Here is a 22,028-nt window from a genome sequence, read left to right as displayed (position 1 = left end):
AGTGCGCAATAAAGGAGGATATTCATTCCAGGGGACTGATTAGCAGTCTTGCATTGTGTTCCCTTCCCCAGTGAGCTTGATGCCTTTTATCGCTTTTCTCCATCAAGATGGACTGTCAACGAGAACCGGCCTTAATCGTGACTTGTTCTTTCTTTCCTTTTCTTCTGGCATCAACCCTGATGGCCCTTCAGTCGGTCCCTCAAAGCAGGGGATCAGCTCAGGCTGCATCTGCACTACAAAAATAATGCACGTTGGCATCGCTTTGGCTGCATCTCCACTGCAGAAATAATGAAGCTTGACATTGTCTGGACTCAGAGCCTGGGAAGGTTTTTCTGTTGCAGCACCCAGAATCCCATTGGTCCTACTGTTTAGGGGATTCTGGGTGCTGCAGTCCTTGAAACTAACTTTCTCCACCTCTGGTAACCCAGGGTAGGGTCTCTCTTTTGAAGAACCACAGACCTTGAGCTGAAGGCATCTCACCTATCTTCTCTTTTTGGTGTTTCAGGCGGGGAAATGGGAGAACAAGACCCTGAGCCATAAGTATTCCGTCTGGCCCAGGTTCAATTCGTTCAACGACAGCGACCCCGACAACAACCACCTGAGCATCGTCACCTTGGAGGAAGCCCCCTTCGTCATTGTGGAGGACATGGACATCTTGACAGAGACCTGCGTGAAGAACACTGTACCGTGCCGCAAATTTATCGTCATCAAGTAGGTCCATGTTTCGTTTTCCATCCAACCTGCCTCCACAATTGAAGCCCAAATTCCCACCAAGTTGTGTTGAAAAGCAAAGAAAGGAGTTGGATACGTGTAGCCTGGAGTAGATTAGAAGTGATGTGATGCAGCCGTCTTTAGATATGATAGAATCATAGAGTTGGAAGAGACCCCAAGGGCCATCTAGCTCAATCCCTGCCATGCAGGGATCCACAATTACAGTACTCCTGAAGGATGCCCATCCAACCTCTGTTTAAAGACCTCCAGAAATGGAGAGTCCACCAACTTCTAAGGCAGTCCACTCCACTGTCAATACATTCTTCCTAACCTTTATAGAATTTTTTTTCTTGCAATTTGAATCTGTGGTCTATATAATTCTTTCCATCCCCATTTTCCCCACATGATGCCCCTGGGAGACACAATGGCCACAATCCTCTATGGTTGCCGTGCACCTGACCTTAAGTATTCAGAGGCAGATGGTCACTGGTCATGGAGGTTCAACCATTTAGCTCCATGTCTAAAGACCTCTGATCCTCACGCATGCATATCTTTTCCAAACCCCAGTGGTCTCACCATAGGTTCCCTTTGTTTGTGTCCTCAGCAACATCACCAAGGAAGGAAAGAACGTGAAAAAATGTTGCAAGGGTTTCTGCATCGACATCCTGAAGAAGCTCTCCAAGGCCATCAAGTTCACCTACGATCTTTACCTGGTGACCAACGGGAAGCATGGGAAGAAGATCAACAACGAATGGAACGGAATGATTGGGGAAGTAAGTTCTGTTAGGTAAAAGAGCTCTAAGTCCAAACTTGGCCCCACGCTCCATTTGAATTCCCCCAGCGCTTGACGGACCTCCGTAAGACTTCTGACCCTTCTCTGGTTTTGTCCCTCCCCCCCCCACTCCCTGTATTTGGGTTTTCTTTCTTTATTTCACCCTCAGGTGGTCAAAAAGCAAGCCGTCATGGCCGTGGGCTCCCTTACCATCAACGGCGAACGCTCGGAGGTGGTGGATTTCTCGGTGCCCTTTGTGGAAACAGGGATCAGCGTCATGGTCTCGCGGAGCAACGGCACCGTTTCGCCATCTGCTTTTTTAGGTAACCATCCCTTCCTTCTTCCACCCTCCGCTGCACCATTGGTCCTCCTCCTTGGTTATCTTTTCTTCCATTCCTTGGAAATGCTGAGAAAAAGGTGAAAAGGCATTGCAAATTAATCCTTCCCAGTTGTGCAACAAGGCACCTACCCACATGCCAGTCATTCCTCCTTCGCTTCCCATTGGTCAGACTGATGCTCCAATGCATCAGTCTGAGAATGACAACCATGGTTGTTACCAGCAAAACAATGACTTTGGGTGTATCTGCACTATAGAAATAATGCAGTTTGGTACCACTTTGAATTGCCATGGCTCCATCCTAAACAATCCTGGGATTTAGTTTTGCAAGGCACCAACACTCATTAGCAGAGACGTCTAAAAGACCTTGCATAACTCCAGATCCCAGGATCCCATAGGATGGAGCTACAGCACTTAAAATGGTGTCAAACAGCTTTATCTCTACAGTGTAGATGCGACCTAAGTCCCAGAAAACTACTGCAAAAAAGGCAATGAGTTGGCAAAGTAACTGATTTTAAAATGTGAGCTACTTCTCCTGTCTCTATAGACTGATTTGACATTATTATCATTTCTTCCATAGACTGTGACAGATTTCACTGTGGTTTTTTCCCCATTTAAAAACATTGCACAGTGTAACTAGCCATTCCATGACACACTTCTGTCAAGTTTTTTTTTAAATTGCACTTTTAAAAGTTGGATAGGAAGCTTTATCTGTGCTGATGTCAAGGACCAATATTCAGGAGGGAAACTGGTAGAAACCAGCTAGGCTCCTTTCCTCTGGGAGATCTGCAGTGCTCCCAAACCATTCTTTGAATGCTGGGCTGTTGCAGGAGACAGCATGGAAATGCACTGCGAAGCCCTCCAAAGTCGAGGATCTAAGAGCCGAGGGATGAAACTGGATGTTAAAAGAAGTCTGTATTTCCTCTGACTGACCCATTTTCCTACCTACAAAAGGATTTCTACAGCAATCTGTGTCTCAGTAGTTGGACTGAGAAACGAATCCTGCATTTGCTTTCCAGTGAGCAACTGCAAAACACAGTGTGCTCAATGCAACCACAACCACAACCATACTTTTGTGTCTCCAGAGAGAGCCAAAATAGGTAACAGTAAAATGGAGACCTCCACAATAGACAACGGTGATGATAATAAAAAAATAGATTAGATAGTCTTTTGTGTCTCCAGAAAGAGGGAGGCCAAGTTGTTGTTGTTGTTGTTGTGTGCCTTCAAGTCATTTCCAACTTATGGTGATCCTAAAACAGTGAACCTGTCATGGGGTTTTCTTGGTAATGTTTGTTCAGAGGGAGTCTACCATTGCCATCCTCTGAGCTGAGAGAGTGTGACTTGCACAAGATCACCCAATGGATTTCCATGGCTGAGCCATTCAAACCCTGGTCTCCAGAGTCTTAGTCCAGTGCTCAAACCACTATGCCATGCTGGCTCTCCCTGGAGCCAAAGTAGGTGACAATAAAATGGAGACCCTTGCAACAGACAATGGTGATGACAATCAAAAAACAGATAAGATATTTTTGCAGTGCCCTACAGATCTCTTTTACTTGATGCCTAAAGGCAGAGAGTGAAGAGCCACCTTCATCCACCTTTAATTCACCCGGGTGCTACCTTTGAGAAGGCCCTGTCCTGCATGCGATCCAACTAGAGCTTGGAAAAGGCTACCTTTGGGACTACAACTCCCAGACTCATGAGCCAAACAATAGACAGGATGGCTGGAGGGTTGTGGAAAGCCATACTCCAAAAACACCTCCAACTTTGCCACTCTCTGCCTTTTTCTTTCTGGTGAGGTCCCATTTATGGATGAGGTAGCCATTGGGAAGCATGCACCGTCATGCTTGACATCCTCATTTTCGTGACCCTCATCTCGGCTTTCTCTTTTGCAACAATCCTGATGCAACTAGATAATCTCTTCTTTTTACAACTGCCTTCCCCCTTCTTCTTCGTCTTCATCTTCTTCCTTCTCTCGCTTCCTCTCCTCCATTGATTCTGGAAACTAGGTCACACTAGCAAAGAGCGCTAGATGTTCCTTCATCGCCAGGCTTTTGGCAGCCAAAGAGAGCTCTGGAAAAACAGAAGTAGATTTTCTTTGCTCTGTGTTGTTTGCTGTCTCCAAGTAAAAGACAGATAAAGGAAAGGTCATGTGGCCAACGCTGACCTTTGAAAGGTTTTGGAGGCGGCAGAAGGTTTTCATCCAGGTGCAAATTCTGAAAAGGGGAAGAATGGCTACCTTAGTCATATGGGGAAAGAGAGGTTTAGGGTTTTTTGCAACATCCTTTATGGTAGATTCATGTAGGTTCAGGACCGTGGGGAGCTTCTTCTGGGTCTCCTCCATGTAGGTTCAGGATCATGGAAGGTTACTTGGGGATTTCTTCCCTATAGGATCAGGACCATGGAGAGTACCTATGAGGTCTTCTAGATATAGGTTCAGTGCTATGGAGAGCTTTTATGAGATCCTTTCCATGTGGAAAGAGCTCCATGGGGATGGCTTCCATATAGGTTCCGGACCGTAGAGGGCCACAGGGTGGATTCTCCACATCGCCTGTCGTCCTCAACTGTTTGATGCATTTATGAAAAACAAATTAGAACAGAATCCCAATCCCTCTTCTTAATGTACGCTGCATGTTGTGTTATATTCTCTCCACTGATATCCTACCCTGCATAGATCTAAAAGCTCTGTATATGATCAGTCGTGTGTTGGTTGTGCTGCGTGCGGCTCTTGCGTTGAAAGGCAACATTGCTCAACTTGGACGTCGCCCTGAAGTGCAACTGGGCACACACCTCAATGCACAACCAAATACGCACCAATATCGATGTGCACACTGATGCTGTTTACAACTCTCTGCACAAACTACTGCAGCCTTGAAATGGAGGCGGACATTCTGCACTGGACAAAAATGCCCCACCGCTTCCGTAGGTCACACTAGCCATAGAGGAAATTCACACGCATCCAAGACCCCAACAGGGCTTTTGGCTGTCGTCTTGTTGCCGTTTAACCTTGATGGTATCTAAGACTTTGCTTCTGGACCTTGCCTGCCCCCAAATGAAATCCAGAAGAGAAGCCTGCTGTGGATGTGTCCTAATTGTGTGGCCCTGGATCCCCAGGAGAGAAACGCCGTTCAAGGCGAGATCACAGGGCCTTGATCGCTTTCCCTCTCGCTTGGTTTCAGTCTTGTTAAGCCAACCCATTTGCACTCCCTCTCTTACACACACACACACACACACACACACACACACACACAGATCTATTTTAATTCATTCTCTCACATACATCCAAATGTACACATCACAACATAGACACACACAGATCTGTTTTCATTCACTCTCTTTTGCTCAATCTCTTATACACACCAACACACACAGAGACCTATTTTCAGTCACTCTCTCTTGCTCAGTCTCTTATACATACACACACCGACTCACACAACTTCCTAAGGCACACAGACACACACACACACACACACACACAGAGAGAGAGAGAGAGAGAGAGAGAGAGAGAGAGAGAGAGAGGCCTGTTTTCATTCAGTCTCTCTTGCTCACTCTCTTACACACCCCCAGAACAGATCCCTTTCTCTCATGTACACAGATCTGTTTCTGTTCTCTCTCCATCTCTCTTACACATATACCAATACACACACACTCAGATCTATTCATGCTCTTTCTCATACACACACACACACACACACACACACTTATGACAACCCTACGGTAAACCTTTCATGGAGTTTTCTTGGCCAGATTCTCTTGCTCACTCTCTCACACACAATGCACACATCGCTTTTCCTCCTCTTTCTCTCTCAATTTGTCTCTCTTACACAAAGGTACACACACTGGTCTCTGCTTATTCTCTCTGTCTCTCGCACACACAGCCTTTCCTTCTCCTGTCTCTCTCTCATACACACATGCCTCCTGGCGGCTGGTGGGCCCAAGTTCGAGGTCACAGCAGCACAGCCTTCTTTCCTCCTTCGCTGGCCACGCTTTTTGCTCTGGGGTCTCTCCATTGTCAACCTGCATTGCAGTCCTCTGAGTAAGAGGCAGAGCAAGAAAGAGAGATATGTGTGTGTGTGTGTCTATGTGTGGAATAGGAAGGGGCATCTACTCCTGGTTGTGTTGTCAGATTACCTGCTGCTATTTTGGTTGTTCAAAAAGAGGGAGAGAAAAGAGAAAGAGAAAGGAGAGCTCAATACTGGCAAGCAGCCATCCCAAGGAAGGAGATGGAAGGGGGACACACATTTTGTGGTGGTTTTTTTCTGCAGCAAGCTGGTGTTCATCCTCTCTCTCTCTCTCTCTCTCTCTTCCCCTCCTTTCTCTCTTTCTCCCTCCTCTTTTCCGCAGAGCCGTTCAGCGCTTCTGTTTGGGTGATGATGTTTGTGATGCTGCTGATCGTCTCAGCCATCGCGGTCTTTGTCTTCGAATACTTCAGCCCTGTGGGCTATAACCGGAATCTGGCCCAAGGGAAAGGTATGCGTTTTGGGGTGAAGACAGCTTGGAACAAAATAAAAGGAAAGGAAATAGAAGAGGCTTTGTTCTCCTTCTGGCCTCTCCTTGCCTTCCCTTTGCTCTTGTCCCTTTCTTCATTGGAAGGAATTCACGGCAGAGGATGGCAAAAGAGATGAATGGATGCACAGCCTCCAATGACTCAACTGAAGTTCTCCTATTTAATTGTCCTTTTGGCTCCACAGTTCACTAGTTTGAACCGACTGGAGTTTTGGACCAGCAGATGCTATCCAGAAAAATCAAATCAAATCTAGGAATTGGGAATTGGATAAATTTCAGGAAAAGAGATTCAACCTAGAAATTAAGACCTTCCTGACTGTAAGAGCTGTCCAAGAGTGGAATAAACTGTCTTGGTGGCTGGTGAACTCTCCTTCTTTGGAGGTCTTTAAAGAATGGATGGCCATCTTACATCTTACAAGAGTGCTTCAGCTGGGTATTCCTGCATGGCAAGAGGTTGGATTAGATGGCCCTTGGGGTCCCTTCCAACTCTAAGATTCTGTGATTAGGAAGAAAGTCCTGACAGTAAGACTCCTTTGGCTGTGCAAGAGATTGCCTCATAGGTTTTCCCTGACTGAGTGAGAATTTGAATCCAGTTCTTCCAGAGCCTTAGTTCAACACTCAAATCATTACACCATGCTGTCTTTTGGCAGCCTTCTCTTAGGGGTTTCTTGGCCAGATTTATTCAAAAGGGATTTGCCTTTGCCTTCCTCCAAGAATGAAAGACTTAACTATGGTCACCGAGCGTGTTTCTAGGGCTGAAGGGGACTTGAACCCTGGTCTCACAGAGTCCTAGTCCAGCACTCAAACCACTAAAACACACTGTGTCTAAGACACACACCCTTGAAGCTGGCACCATGCACTCTAGGCCACAGTTTCCAATGGCAATCCCTTACTTTTGTTGCCACTGGAAGGTAGAGGCTAAAAAGTGTTTGGAGATAAAACACTTCTGCAGCCCTGTTGCTCAGTGGCTGGATGCTTGTATCTATTCAACTTCCCCTTCTACTCCTTGTCTGCTAGGTCTGCCGAAAATATAAGAACTTGTCTGGGTTTGTATTCTTGCAAAAACATGAGATCGGTGCCTCTGTTTTCTCCTGCGAAGGGTCTGGAGATGCTGTTCTTCTCCTTTTGTTTGTAATTGCTGATCTACTGCCTTTATCTCAAGGGCTCAGAAAACATTGATAATCATTTATCACAGCTTCGCTTTTTCATTTCTGAGCGCCTTAGGATTTTTCTCCCCACTTCTCAGGGCAAAAGCCAGCGCAACTGCATTTATCTATCGCATGCTCTCTTTTGCAGGAACATGCCGAGTCCACAAAGGGCAGAGTCTTTTTTCTCTCCAAACCCGTCGGTTTGGGAGATGAGCTCAGCACTGAAGGCAGGAGAGGAAGATTTGGACTGAGAGTCTAAATGAATTTGTTTGTTACTTTGGGGGTTGATGGATGGTGCTCAGGTTATTTTTACAGAAGCATAGAGCTGGAAGAGACCCCTAGAGTCATCTATTCCAACCCCAATCTGCCATGTAGGAATGCATCACTCCTAAGAGATGGCCATCCAGACTCTGTTTAAGAACCTCCAGAGAAGAAGACATTACTGCATTGTCTCCCATGTTCTCATTAGATGTCCCTATAAGTGTGGTTTCTATAAGAGAAAGGCCTCTGCAGAAGATCTCAACACATGGGCAGGCTCATGGGAGAAGACAGGGTCCTGATCCATATACATATTTATATACATAACCTGCATTTTGAATTGTGCTTGGAAACAGACCAGCAGCTATTGCCCTGATGGAACTGCATGGTCATTTTCAAAGGACGGTTATGAAATGGTCTTCTTTCTGCCCACAGATCCCCATGGGCCATCTTTCACTATCGGGAAAGCCGTGTGGCTGCTGTGGGGTTTGGTCTTCAACAATTCCGTGCCGGTTCAAAACCCCAAAGGGACAACCAGCAAAATCATGGTCTCCGTCTGGGCTTTTTTTGCTGTCATCTTCCTGGCCAGCTACACAGCCAACCTGGCGGCCTTCATGATCCAAGAGGAATTTGTGGACCAAGTGACAGGACTGAGCGATAAGAAGGTGAGTCCTCTGTTCTCCGCTCCTTCATCTTATTTATTGCGCAGTGGTTTATGACCAGGGATGGGAAGGGCCTATAGCTGCAAAACATTGCAGTTGGTGTCGTCCATCACGGTCAGGTGCTGGATCCACTTTGGGTTGTGCTACAAACTTCAAGCAGTGGTTCCGAAATTGGAGTGCTCCAAGTGTTTCAGACTTCAGCTCCCAGAGGTCTCAGCCAGCTTGGCCAACAGTCAGGAATTCTGGGAACACTTGGAGGATTGAAGTTTGGGAACCACTGCTTTAAAAGAACTATTCAAAGTGCTGATAGCTTTAAAGCAGTGGTGGTCACGATGTGGTCCATGGGCCATTATGTGGTCCCTGGATCTCACTTCCACAGCCCCTGAAGCTGCCACCAGTGCCCCAAAGCCCCCCAATAAAAATAGTGTCATCACACCTGGATTCCATTTTGAGAAGGGCTACAGAAGGAAATGGAGGTGTTGTGTGTGTATGTGTGGCCCATGGAGGGGCACCATGGAGGGTTTGTATGGGAACATTGATCCTTGTACTTCATGCTGTTGTCCACTTCTGCTTTGATGGAGCTTTCCAAGATACTGAATCTCCATGGTGCTGAACCTTATCACTCGAATAGGTCTAGCACCATGGATAGTTGTTTTTTAAAATGTGGCCATATCCAGATTGGATTCAATGTTCAGCTGACTTTGAAGCCATTCACCTTCATTGTCTCAGTTAAATCATCATCATGGACACTGATAACCACCACTGGCTTCAGAAGGTCCCATCTTCCACTTTCCATTGCCTCAATTTAAACTGTTGAATTTTAAAACAAAAACCTTCCATCTCTCCCTGAAGTTCAAAAGAGTAGAGCCTGGAATTAATTCATGAAACATTAATCCCAGCTAATTTGCTCAATTCCTCACCCAACTATTCTTAAACCCAGCATTTTAATTGTTGAATGCCGCTTAAATTACAACGGAGGTGATGATGAAAGTTCTCTGTCACTTTTATCCACCGCTGACCATTTTTAGTAGTTTTCTAAAACAAATTAATTGAATGATGTGACAAACAAATTGGCAGATAAATTTCACAATATTGCCTTGGCTCTTCTGCAGTGAAGGATTCAGACTCGCTGTTAACCTTAAAATGTGATTGAGGGGATGCTGATGCTTTCCATGGTCTACACAACAATTGCTTCTGTTGAAGGCATTCTTGAGTTAGATAAGTGGTTTCCAAACTTTGGTCATCCATTCGTTTTGGACTTCAGCTCCCAGAAGCCCCAGCCAACTTGGCCAATGGTCAAGAGTTATTGGAGCTGAAGTCCAAAACATCTGGAAGACCACAGGTTGGAACCACTTAGGGAGATCAGTGGTACTCTTCTGCACAAAGTCAGATTATGCTCAGTGGCATCCCCATGCCATCTGAATGTCTAGGTCAGGGTTGGTCAACTAATGGCTCTCCAGAAGCTGGTGGATTGCAACTCCCATTGGTCCTAGCTGGAAAAGCCAGAGGTGAGAAGTTGGTGGATAACAACTCCCATCAGTCTTGGCCAGTGGTGAGTGATTCTGGAAGTTGCAGATCATCAGAGTTGCCCAACCACAGGTTTAAATGAACAAAAAACTTTGCCTGGTATTCAGCAGATCCATTTAAATGTCCAAGTCCATAATGTGATGGACAAAACCTTTAGTCTTTCCCAGAATTCAAACCTTTGAAGACTGCAAGACTGCTTCCTTGCCACTTACTTCTTTCCTCTCTCTTCTTCCTGTTTTCCAGTTTCAACAGCCATATGCCTATTCGCCTCCATTTCGGTTTGGGACTGTCCCCAATGGGAGCACTGAGAGGAACATCAGGAATAACTACAAGGAGATGCACGCCTACATGGTGAAGTACAACCAGAAGGGAGTGGAGGATGCCTTGGTCAGCTTGAAAACTGGGTAAGTGCTGGTTGGAACTCTACTCTAACCCAGGGGTTCCCATCTGTTTTGGATTCCAGATCCCAGAAGCCCCAGCCAGCTTGCGTAACTGTTAGCAAATATGGGAGCTGAAGTCCAAAACACCTGGAGGACCAAAGGTTGGGAACTACTACTCTAAATCATTGAGTCCCTACTCCCACTTTCTCATCCATACTGAATGCCCAGAACCTTCTAACCAAGAGAAAATGGAGGACAACCATTATTTGGGGACCACAATGATGAGATGAGTTGTGTGTTTACAGTTCTGGAGAAGATGAAATAGGCCAAGCCAGGATTTGAACTCTGGTCTCCCAATATCCTAGTACAATGTTTAAATCACTAGACCACACTGGCCCTCATTATTGATTTGATTTGATTGATCTGATGGATCTGCTCAAATTGGGGATAACCAATCAGAACCAGGGCTTGTGTCTCTCTCTCTCTTTCTCTCTCTCTCTCTCTTCTGTCTTGAATCTTCTCAATAGGAAGAAATGTGTAGATTCCGGTGGAATTCTTATTAATACAATTGGCTGAAATACAATTCTCAACCATTCCGCGTCTTGCAGTCTCCAGTGGTTTCCAATTGCGCCAGCTGCCGTTCCTCCTCTTCTTCCTCTCCTCCTTCTTCCACCGGCTCTTTATCACCGCTGATGGCATTTTGCTCAGCTGCCAGTTCTCTTTTCTAAGTGATTTCTCAAACCTGGACATCTCAAGGTGGTGTCGGTATCATTTCCCTTGACAGATACCTTCTGCAGCAGCTGCAGCAAATCGCCTGTCATGTATGGTATTTTCGTGATCAATATATGCCAGCCGCTACATAGTCCTCGGGGTTTGGGTTTGGGTCCCTGGAAGCCGATGCTTTGACTGAATGGCAAGCCAAAAAATATAATAGACTCACTCTTATCAGATGCTGCAGTGGTCCACTAAAGATGTCTAGCACTTTCCAAAACTTCTGCTGTTCTTTTTTCAAGCCTACAGCACCTTGGATTCATTGGTGGTCCTCCATGCAAGTGATCCAAGTAATAAGCAAGTACTAACAGTGTTAGGAAGCCTCCCTTTCTTGCCCAATGAAGAACAACAGGAAGGCTGGATTCCTCCAAGAGGAGATCTATCTGGCCGCTCCGAATGCTGATGCTTCATGTTCTGGTTTTGTCATCTTGAGTCCCACTTGCTTTTCTTTCTTGAAGACAAATCCAGCTTGAAAAAAGAAAAAACCAGGGAGAAGGGAAGATGCAAAGCTTGCTTTTTCAAGCGGGAAGAGGCGGCATTTGAAAGTGTTAGGAAGCCTTTCCGGAGACTTTGGGATTGGGCTGCTGCAGTGGGTGGCTTTTGATTCTCCATGTTTCCATTGCCTCCCATCCTCTTTTGTTATCTTTTATGCCTCGCTGTGCTGGAATATAAAAAATGTTGATAGATGAGGCTGAGCAGGCGGAGATGAGAAATGTCTCGGCTTCTTTGAGGTTTGGGCTCTCCCTGGTGCAACGACGTCGGCGCATTAGACGCCTTGTTGTCTGCTGGAAATTTTTAATTCCAAAGGGGGATTTTGCTGTTTAAAAAGTAAGGTTTCTTACAGGGCCATTCAGCAAAACGAGGAACACGAATAGTAATTGGCAATCATAGGACATCTTTCTGTAATTCAGCCCGGTTTACGGTTTCCCTGTCAAGTTGATCAGAACTTCTGCATATTTTGCTGGAGAGGGTTTTTAGGAAACGGCTGTGCTTTGCAGTCGAGATGAGACTTAAATCGAGGGTTTTCGGCTCCAGAGCTTGGGAAGTTACTTTTTAAGAGTAATTGGCTACCGCCATGTTTTCAAGACCCCTCAAAATAGTTAGTTGTGTGCCTTCAAGCCATGATGCCACCAAAAAACCTACAAATCCCAGGAATCCATAGGATGGAGCCATGACAAGATAAAGTGGTGTTGAACTGCGAAATTTCTGCAATGCAGACGCAGCCGTCAGCTCTGTGCACAATTCACCCTCTTTGGTAGAGAGTCACTTTTGTGCTTTACCTCCTCACAGGTATTCTTAAACACTGTTATGACTGCTATAAAAAGAGAGAAATGAACCTACAGAAAACGGGCAGCGTGCCATATATTTTGAATTATGGAGGCAATAACTTAAATATGTCTGTGCCGGTTGGGGTTGCTAGAAGCATTGTCTGAAAAGTCTGCATTTGATTTTATTATCTTTGAATCCCGGGCGCTGGAAATAAATACATATAAACACGCTGGCTATATGTTCGTGGAGAGCCGGTGGTTTTAGTGTTGGACTGGAGACCAGGGTTCGATTCCAGATCGGCCATGAAACCCACTGGTGATCTTGCTCAAGTCACACTCTCTCAGCCTCAGGGGAAGGTTATAGCAAACCTCCTCTGAACCATTCATGCCAAGAAAACCCTCTGATAGGTTTGCCTTAGGGTTGCCATAAGTTGGAAACAACTTGAAGGCACATAACAATATGTTCATTGCTTGAAATGTGGTGCTGGGGGAGAGTTCTGCACATCCCACAGATTGCTAAAAGGTTAAATAAATGGTTCCTAGAATAAATCAAGCTTGAAGCCAGAACCAAACTGATTGAATTGAGGTTACTGTGCTGTGGACACATTGTGTGAAGGCATCACTCCGTAGAAAAGACGTGAATGCTTAGTAAGGTGGAAGGAGGACATTGGAGAAAAGGAGGACCACATTGCAGGTGGATAGACTCCACCGAGGAAGCCATGGATACCCTGACTTTGCAAGGTCTTAACAGGGCTGCTAGAAACAAGGGTGGCCCTGAAGGTCTGTCATCCATTGGTGAAGCCAACTGGATGGCAATTTAACAAGAACAACGCAGCAAGACTTTGGAAAAACCCAGGACTAGAGCTGCATCCGCACTGCAGAAATGATCCAATGTTACACCACTTTAGTTTTCCGTGGCTGAGTGAGGATTTGAATCCAGATCTCCTGGATTCCTAGTCCAAAACTCAGACAGCGACATGATGTTGGTTCTTAAAAATAGGGTTTTAATAGTAAGATTTCTCCAGAGGAGGTTTGCCATGGCCTTCCTCTGAGGCTGAGAAAGTACGACTTGCCCAAGCTGGGTTTCCATGGTTGAGTGGGGATTTGAACCCAAGCCTCCCAGCATCCCAGTACAACATTTAGGCTAAACAAGTTCTTGTGTATCTTTGTGAGATCCATCCTTTGGCTAGAGATACCTGTCTCCTTCTCTCAAGTGACACAACAACCCCAGCTTTTGCAAAACTTGTTGACTTTTGCTTTGAAAGAACAGCAACAGCAGTGAGGACGACAAAAGAGAGAAACCCTTTTGCACAAAAATGTGTTATGAACGCCGGGGTTGTCTTGAGCGTCGGAGTGATTTGTTTCTACTTTCTCTCTGAGCAGAGTCTTTTTATAAAGAGAGTTAAGCTCTGTCAGTGAAATCTTATTTTCTCTGCCTGGTGATGGATGGCTGTGCTTGGCTCCGGCAAAAGAGGCGATAACAGCCTTGCAGAGGGACTTATGCAACCTTGAAGGGAGGAAGGACTTGGTCTCCCGAGGGCCGGCAGGGCTTTCTCGCAAGGTGTATTCTGCCCCTGGGATCGGGGCAAGGCCTTGTTGCCCCGTTGCGGATGTCAGGCGTTCTGGATCATCTTCTTGCAACAAGAGAACTGCTTTTCCTTCAGCAAGCCTTTGAAGGCTGAATGCTCAGGAGGAAAGCAACCTTTCAGACTCTGCTCTGTTGCATGGCAGAAGTGAGTTGGACTGGATCCAGAGACTTCCACACTTTGGTTCGCCAGGTATTTTGGACTTCAACTCCCAGAAGCCCCAGCCACCATGCCCCACGTCCAGGAATCCTGGGAGCTGAGGTTCCAAAAAACCTGGAGGATTAAAGCTTGGGAAGGAACTACTGAGATGACTCTTGAGGTCTCTTCCAGCTCTATGACTTGATTAATATGTTCTCTCTAGGAATTTCTAGGTCCTCCTGCGCAACTCTGCCAGGAGTTGGCCATAGAGTCATACTGGAGGACCTAGAGATTCCTAGAGAGAATGCTTCTCTAGGTGTTTGTAGGTCCTCTGGCACGTTTTTATGGTCAATATCTGTTGCCCCTATCTGCCAAATGGAGACTTTGGGAACCCGTAGTCTTTGCTTCCAAACTGTTTGCCAGAGGAACCTCTAAGAGGCCCTTTGACATGAAACACACCAGAAGGCAAACGTTTTGCTCCAAACCTGATGACCAGCGAGCGGTGATTCAATGACAGATTGCAAATGCCAATGCAGAGATCTATCCCTCCTTCACCCAGTGGATTTCTCTCCCCCTCCAGCATTTGCTAAGCCCATTGCAGGCTTTCAACAGCAGCAGCAAAAAGAGTGCTCTTCTTATCCCCCAATCTCTAGCTGGAAGAGACCCCCGAGGGCAATCCAGTCCAACTCCCTTTTGCCAAGCAGGAAGATGCCATCCAGAGACAGAAAGAGCTGTTCGATTGGAAAGTGATGGAGCCTCCTCCTTTGGAGGTTTTCAAGCAGAGGCTGGATGACCATCGGTCACTTCGGTTGTGTGTATTCCTGCATGGAAGAATTGAGTTGCATTGGATGGCCCTTTGGGGTCTCTTCCATCTCTATGATTCTCTCTAGGAAGAGGGGAAAGGTATGGTGGGGAAACATGAAACCTCAAAGGTTGACTTCTGCTGTCTATTTTCCAAACCACTTCTTTATGAAGTCATATTTGATAGCCTTCCGGTGGCTCAGTAAAGATTTAATTCCCACCTTCTTCTGTTCTAAACCCATCTGTGTTTTCATTTCATGTATTTATTTTTGCCAGCAGCTGATGTTGTTAGAGCCGAGTGCCTCCGAAAGGCTGATTGAATCATACCCCACCATCCTCTTGTTTCAGAGGTGATCCTTGCAGGCATTTTGTGTCAACAGAGTCCGTCGTACCCAATCCAATACCCAGGGAGTTGGGGCAAATGCGGTTCAGTGGTTAGAGCTCAGAGAGACCCAGATTCAAATCCTGACTTTGGAGATCGGTGTTTGATTTCCGGCTCAGCCATGGAAACCTGTTGGGTGACCTTGGGCAAGTGACACACTCTCAGCCCTAGAAGACCCCATGATAGCTTCATTTTAGGATTGCCGTAAGTTGGAAATGGCTTGAAGGTGACTTTTGCAGTTTTAACTCAATTTGCAGCAACTGAGAAAAGGAGGAGGGAGGAACCAGGGCATTTTAAAAGCAGCTGGAAAAGTGGCAGGGCAGAGGACTAAACCAGGGGTGTCCCTGCAAAACCAGGACAGTTGGAGAGTATGGTATACTTTGTCCGTTTCTTCCAGGGCTAAAGAGAATTTACCTCCAACCTTTTTGGCTGCTGCTGTTCCTTTTTTGCCAGAGCGCTGCACTTCATCATTTTCTCCCTCTCCATTCGCCGCACGGTTCTCTTTATTGTTTCGCCATTTGTTTTCGAAATGATTTCTGCCGTTTGGACACTTTGCTGAGTTGTTCCCTCTTGAGCGGGAGATACGTTATGGAAATAAAATAAAGGATATTATGCCCCATGGTAATTCCTGCCATCGTGCAAAGTACCAGCCGCAAATAGACCAAGCGCTCTGAGGAATAAGTGCAAAGTACGCGGAGTATGTTTCATCTCAGAAGAGACATAACAGAGAGCTGTTTGTTGTTGTTGTTTGCTGTTGCTGTTATTTGCCCTAACAGTCAGTTACCTCTTTTCCTATCACCTTCATCGTATTTTGCAATGAGTCTTGTTATCTCATGATATATCCAAAGCACTAGAACCCCACCATGTTGTTGCTGTTGACATTATTTCTTGTCAAGTTGACTTTGCCTTTGGCCATCCTTCAAGAATCATCTTCTGCTCTACTCAGGTCTTGCAAACTCAGGGCAAGCATCCATGGCTTCCTTGGTTAAGTTCTTCTCCTTTTTCCCCACTTCCCTACTTCCCCCTTTCTGAACTCAGGCTTGCATCCTTCCGAGGTCGCTAAAATGAGTACCCAGACTGTTGGGGGCAAATTAGCTTAATTGCTAATTAGCTTACTTGCTGTTCACCGCTATGATCTTTGGAATAGCCGTATATAAATAAAACAAATTATTATTATTATTATTATTATTATTATTATTATTATTATTATGTGTCCAAAGTACGACAGCCTTAGCTGAGCCATTTTAGTTCCAAAGGAAAGTTTGAGCTTGGTTTCTTCTCAGGTTGCATCTGCATTGCAGAATTAATGGACTTTTGACACTGCTTTAACTGCTATGGCTCAATGCTGTGGAATCCTGGGATTTGTAGTTTTGTGAGATATTTAATCTTCTCTGCCAGAGAGCTCTGGTGTCATGACAAACCACACATCCCTGGATCCCATAGTTAAAGGGGTGTCAGATTGCCTTAATTCTGCAGTCTGGCAGCAGCCTGGGCATCCGGGGGTTGAGGGAGCCTCCATCCATTGCCTTTTGCCTTGCAGGTAGATTGTAAAACACCATCTTTTATTTCAGGAAGCTGGACGCATTCATCTACGACGCAGCGGTGCTGAACTACAAGGCTGGACGGGACGAAGGGTGCAAGCTGGTGACCATTGGCAGCGGGTACATCTTTGCCACCACCGGTTATGGGATCGCCCTGCAAAAGGGATCGCCGTGGAAAAGGGCCATCGATTTGGCGCTCCTGCAGTTTGTTGGAGATGGTGAGTCCAATGGGTTTTCTCTTCCTTCCGGTTATTTTGCACAATTATGACCATTATCATTGTTTATGATGACCATTATCTGAGTGAGAAGATTGGCAAATCCACCCTGGGTTTTAGTGTGAACTTGAAAGGATGTCGAACCTTTTCTGGGGATAACATTTGCAACTTTTCATGGTTGTTTTTGTTGCTGTGTGCCTTCCAGTGGACTCTGATTTATGGTGACCCTTGTTGCTGAGGGCTTTCACATCATTTCCGACTTACAGCAACCGTAAAGTGAACCTGTCATGGGTTTTGTAGGGCTGAGAGTATGTGACTCGCCCATGGTCATGCAGGGGGTTTCCATGTCTGAATTTGATTTGAATCCTAGTCTCCAGAGTTGTAGTTCAACGCTCAAACCACTATGCCACACTGCCCCTATCCTGGGCTTTCTTGACCAGGTTTCTTCAGATACTTGAGTAGGTTTTCCATTGCCTTCTTCTGAGTCTGAGAGAGTATGGTTTGCTCATGGCTGCCCAGTGGGTTTTTATGCTTGGGCAGGGATTTGAACCCTGCTCTTTAGAATCATAGTCTGATACTGGTTCTCTGTTGCTCTGCTTTTAGCTGTGGATTTGTAGTTTGGGGAGGCGCTAGATCTCTCCGATGGAGAATTCTCAACAATGACAAATGCCAGAATTGCATTGGATACAGTTCAAGTGGCACCGCGATGCTATAATTGTGTAGTTTGCAAGGTCCATTGGAGGGAATGTGTACTCTCACCCTCCGCTCCTAGGGATTTCTTTAGCTTTATTTCAGGAGGCGGAGAAGGACGTGTCGGGTTTGTTTTGGGGTGTGTGTGTGAAAAAGCATCACGTTGAAAGCGCCTTTGACACTCGGCGCCTTGGAGAATCGTGCTGTAGATAGTGATTAGATGGAGAACAGCCTTGGCAGCTATTACTCAGCCATCTATCTCCCTTGGAAGGAGAAGATGCTTTTGACGCCAGGCGGTTCTTAGCTCCCCTCTCCAAAGCCTATTGCAAAGAATGCGGGTGCGGTCGTTGCGTTGTTTTCATCTGTGCACAACAGAGGTACCACTAATGGACAGTTTGGGATGCTTTGGACCATGTGCGTGTGCATTTGTGTGCATGTGTGTGTGCAGAGAGGAGACCAGTCAGTAGGATGGTGAGTTTGGGTTTCAAATTTGAAGAGAGCTCCAGGGTGTGGAACCAGATAGGTTCCATGGATGGATCCGCGCTGCAGAAGTAATCCAGTTTGACACTGCTTTAACTGCCATGGCTTTACGCTATGGAATCCTGGGATTTGTAGTTTTGTGCAATACCTGTCAGAGAACTCTGGTGCCATTTGTACCCCTCACACACACCCCTGATCACACTAGATCTCTCTTGCCAGACAGAGCCTGCTGTATTTTCCGGCGTATAAGACGACCCCCAACTTTTCCAGTTAATATATAGAGTTTGGGATATACTCGCTGTATAAGACTACCCCTCTTCCAACGCACACCAAATAAAAATGTAAAAAACCTCAGATTTTATTTCAATATGGTAATTTTAATTCAAATGTTTATGACATGCAGGTACTTAGCAGGAAAACATGTTCTATTCAAAGCCTGCTTGGACTGGTCAGCTCTCCCTGCCTGCCCAGCCCTCAATGTCTCCAAGACTATCAGAGTGGTAGTACAAACACGGCTCTTTTTTCCATACCCCGGGCACTCCGGAAGCCTGCAGCTTGCTCTGCCCTTCACTTACGCCTTCCTGGTGAGGTGCCCCCTGACCTCGTCAACAGGACCGCATTAAGTCACTTCTTTCCATGAATCCTTGTGAGTGTACAGCGCCACCCTTGCTGCTTTCAGACAGTTGCTGCATATGGTGGAGATGTGGGCGTGGGCGTTTTTGAGCTCCCCCCACCATATGCGGCGACCGCCGATTCTCCAGTCCAGCTCAAAAGTTTCAGCGCCTGCCCTATAAGATGACACCTGGTGTATAAGACGACCCCTGTCTTTTGAGAAGATTTTCCTGGTTTAAAAAGTAGTCTTATACGCCAGAAAATACAGTATATGTCCATCTTTGCCATTCACTAACAAGGCTTCCTTGCATACTTTAGCTGTCATGGATCAGTGCTCTGGAATTCTGGGGATTGTGGGACCAAGTAGGCTAAACATCACACAAAACTACAGTTGTCAGGATTCCCTAGCATCGAGCCAGTGGTGTCAAGATGGATTATTGCTGCAGTGCGGATGCAATTTCCCAAAAGTCAGAAGGCACAGTTTTGGAAAAAAGAAACATCCAGGATTTTTTATTATTTCCCCCTTTGAAAATGGCCTTCGTTCAGGACGTCTCCTCTTCTTAATTTTAGACTTGACTGCCTTCCGCAGGACGCCCTCCAGCACTCGCCGAGCGCAGCTACCTGGGCGTTTTGGAGGATGTGTCAGCATAGTACATTTGCAATGGCAAAAAAGTGCCCCTGGAAGTGGATTTACTCTCCTCGGGGGGCTTCCCAAGCCCTCCAAGCAACAAGAAATATTTCCCCTTCGTCTTGCTTTGGACGGCCACCTCTCTGCCTCTAACTGCATCAGCTTTGTTAATGGAAAAACAAGGTCTTTGCAGCAGTTTCCTCTGCTTTTACTGAAATTGCACCAAACCCATGCAATCCCCCTTCTTTTTTTATTTTAGGCTGCCTCTGCACTGCAAAAATAATCCAGTTTGACACCACTTTAAATGCCACGGCTCCATGCTAATACAATCCTGGCATTTGATCTCTTGACAGAGAAGGTGCAATGGCTTACAACACTGCAGTTTCCATAATTCGATAACACTGAGTCATGGCAGTTAAAGTGGTGTCAAATGGGATGATTTCTTCAGTGCAGATGCAGCCATGGTTTGCCAAAGGAAGGAAGGAAGGAAGGGAAAAAAGAAAGAAAGGAAGTTTAGCAGGCTTGCTGTATGCACTTTTTACTTTGACATTATTCATACGTTTCACTAAGCATTCCAAATTATCTCATTTTCCCCCTCGAATGCACATTAGCAGGACAGGCCTGCATTTGTGAAGCCAGCTAACATCAGCAGGTTTTTCTCTTGTTCAGAAAGAGTCAAAAGATTTTTTTCCTAACAGAGGAGTCCAATTCCATCTTCCCCTCCACAACAAAGTTTTTGCGGTGTGTATGTATGTGTGCATAACACAAAATGGTGGAGAAATGCTTGGTTATAGAATATAGTGAGGGCAAAATGACCAAGGGACTGTGGTGGAGTTACCTACGAAGTAAGGATACACAAAAGGAGGGTGTTTAGCTTAGCAAAAAGATGACTAAAGGGAAGCAAAGGCATTGTGGCTTGGTTGCTGGCCTAGGACTCTGGGAGACCAGGATTCGAATCCACGCTTGGCAATGAAAACTTATTGAGTGACCCAGAGCAAGTCTCTCAGCTTCAGGGGAAGGCCTCATGCCGAACTGGCCAAGAAAACCCTAGGAGAAGCCATGTGGCGGGATAGTGATTCCAGTGTTGGATCAGGACTTCAGGAGAGCTGGGTTCAAATCCCACATTGAGCCATGGCATCCCAGTGGTTGATCTTGGACAATCACACTTGCCAACCTTTTGTACAAAGGTCACAGTTTTACTATGCCATTGGATCTAATGGGACTTGAGCATCCATGGATTTTGGTATCCAAGGGGGGGGGGGGGTCCTGGAACCAAACCCCAGCAGATGCCAAGGTCTAATAATAATAATAATAATATCCCATTGAATATATTGGGACTTGAGCAACCACAGATTTTGATATCCATGGGGGATCCTAGAACCAAACCCCACTGGATACCAAGGGACCACTGTAAGTAGTTTTTTGTGGTTTTTTGGGGCTACATGGCCATGTTCTAGAAGAGTTTATTCCTGACGTTTCGCCAGCATCTGTGGCTGCATCTTCAGAGAATAGTGAAGGCAAAATGGCCAAGGGACTGTGTCTGAAGGTGCCAGCCATAGACACTGGTGAAACATCAGAGATAAACTCTTCTAGAACATGGCCACATAGCCCAAAAAACCCACAGAAAACTATGGATGCTGGCTGTGAAAGCCTTTGACTTCACATTGGACCACTGTAAGCTTTCAAAGCTATGACAATTTATACCCTCTGCTCCTAGGCGCATGAGGGATGCTTTGATTGTGATTTCCTGCATGGCAGGGGGTTGGACTGCATGGCCCTTGTGGTCTCTTCCAACTCTGCGATTCTATGATTCTGTGATTCTATGCTCCGTGGAGCATGTATTTTGGATTATTATTGTTTTGCAAAACTTGGTTTCCCCAGTTTTAACCCTCGGCGCCTTGCCTTCTGCCGCCTTCTTTCTCTGTCATGTTTGCTCCGTAGGTGAAATGGAGGAGCTGGAGACGCTTTGGCTGACGGGCATCTGCCACAACGAGAAGAACGAGGTCATGAGTAGCCAGCTGGACATCGACAACATGGCCGGGGTCTTCTACATGCTGGCGGCTGCCATGGCCCTCAGCCTGGTCACCTTTGTCTGGGAGCATTTGTTCTACTGGAAACTGAGGTTCTGCTTCACCGGTGTTTGCTCCGACAGACCAGGCTTGCTCTTTTCCATTAGTAGGGTGAGTAGGGTTGCCTTGTTCTGTCCTGAAATAGACCAGTTTCACCAGTTAATGCCTCCATTTCCAGTTCCATTGCCTCTCATGTGGCCAAATGTGGCCAGTTCCATCGCTTGAACCAGTCAATCTATTGTGCTTTTCTGCAATATATAACAATGCTGAGTATCTCCAACCCACATCCTCAATGCAACATACAGCTTCCATAAGGACGATCGATTAACATAGCAAAAGAAGCCATTTGTCCACAAGGGATGGAGCCAACTTTATTCCCCCTTAAAAAAAAAGCCAAATAAGTTATTTGCTTAAACCTGAGTTGCAAATGTGCTTAGTCTTAATATCTGGCAACTTCCAGCGGTGTGGTGTTTTGCTTTTAATTAGTTAATTGACTCTGCGATTCAGTCTTTGCCAAAACGTACAGAAAATAATTGGATGGGACTATTG

At 45.9% G+C, this 22,028-nt stretch overlaps 1 protein-coding gene across 1 annotated transcript in view; it reads left to right on the top strand.

The window, feature by feature from the left end:
- The window catches only part of GRIN2A (glutamate ionotropic receptor NMDA type subunit 2A), a 107,089-nt gene that overhangs the window by 70,277 nt on the left and 14,784 nt on the right, over positions 1 to 22,028 (top strand). Inside the window, exons 6-13 of the mRNA XM_089476707.1 lie at positions 506 to 711; positions 1,316 to 1,484; positions 1,653 to 1,806; positions 6,162 to 6,287; positions 8,165 to 8,394; positions 10,162 to 10,322; positions 16,816 to 17,003; positions 21,352 to 21,590. Coding sequence (XP_089332833.1) covers positions 506 to 711; positions 1,316 to 1,484; positions 1,653 to 1,806; positions 6,162 to 6,287; positions 8,165 to 8,394; positions 10,162 to 10,322; positions 16,816 to 17,003; positions 21,352 to 21,590 — 1,473 coding nt within the window. The remainder of the gene's footprint in view (positions 1 to 505; positions 712 to 1,315; positions 1,485 to 1,652; positions 1,807 to 6,161; positions 6,288 to 8,164; positions 8,395 to 10,161; positions 10,323 to 16,815; positions 17,004 to 21,351; positions 21,591 to 22,028) is intronic.

This window comes from Sceloporus occidentalis, unplaced genomic scaffold (genome assembly GCF_023333645.1).
Source record: "Sceloporus occidentalis isolate IW3139 unplaced genomic scaffold, rSceOcc1.0.p SCAF_10, whole genome shotgun sequence".
In the NCBI taxonomy this organism is placed as follows: Eukaryota; Metazoa; Chordata; class Lepidosauria; order Squamata; family Phrynosomatidae; genus Sceloporus; species Sceloporus occidentalis.
Note: the sequence above shows the minus strand (reverse complement) of the source record. Positions and strands in the feature narration are given on the sequence as shown.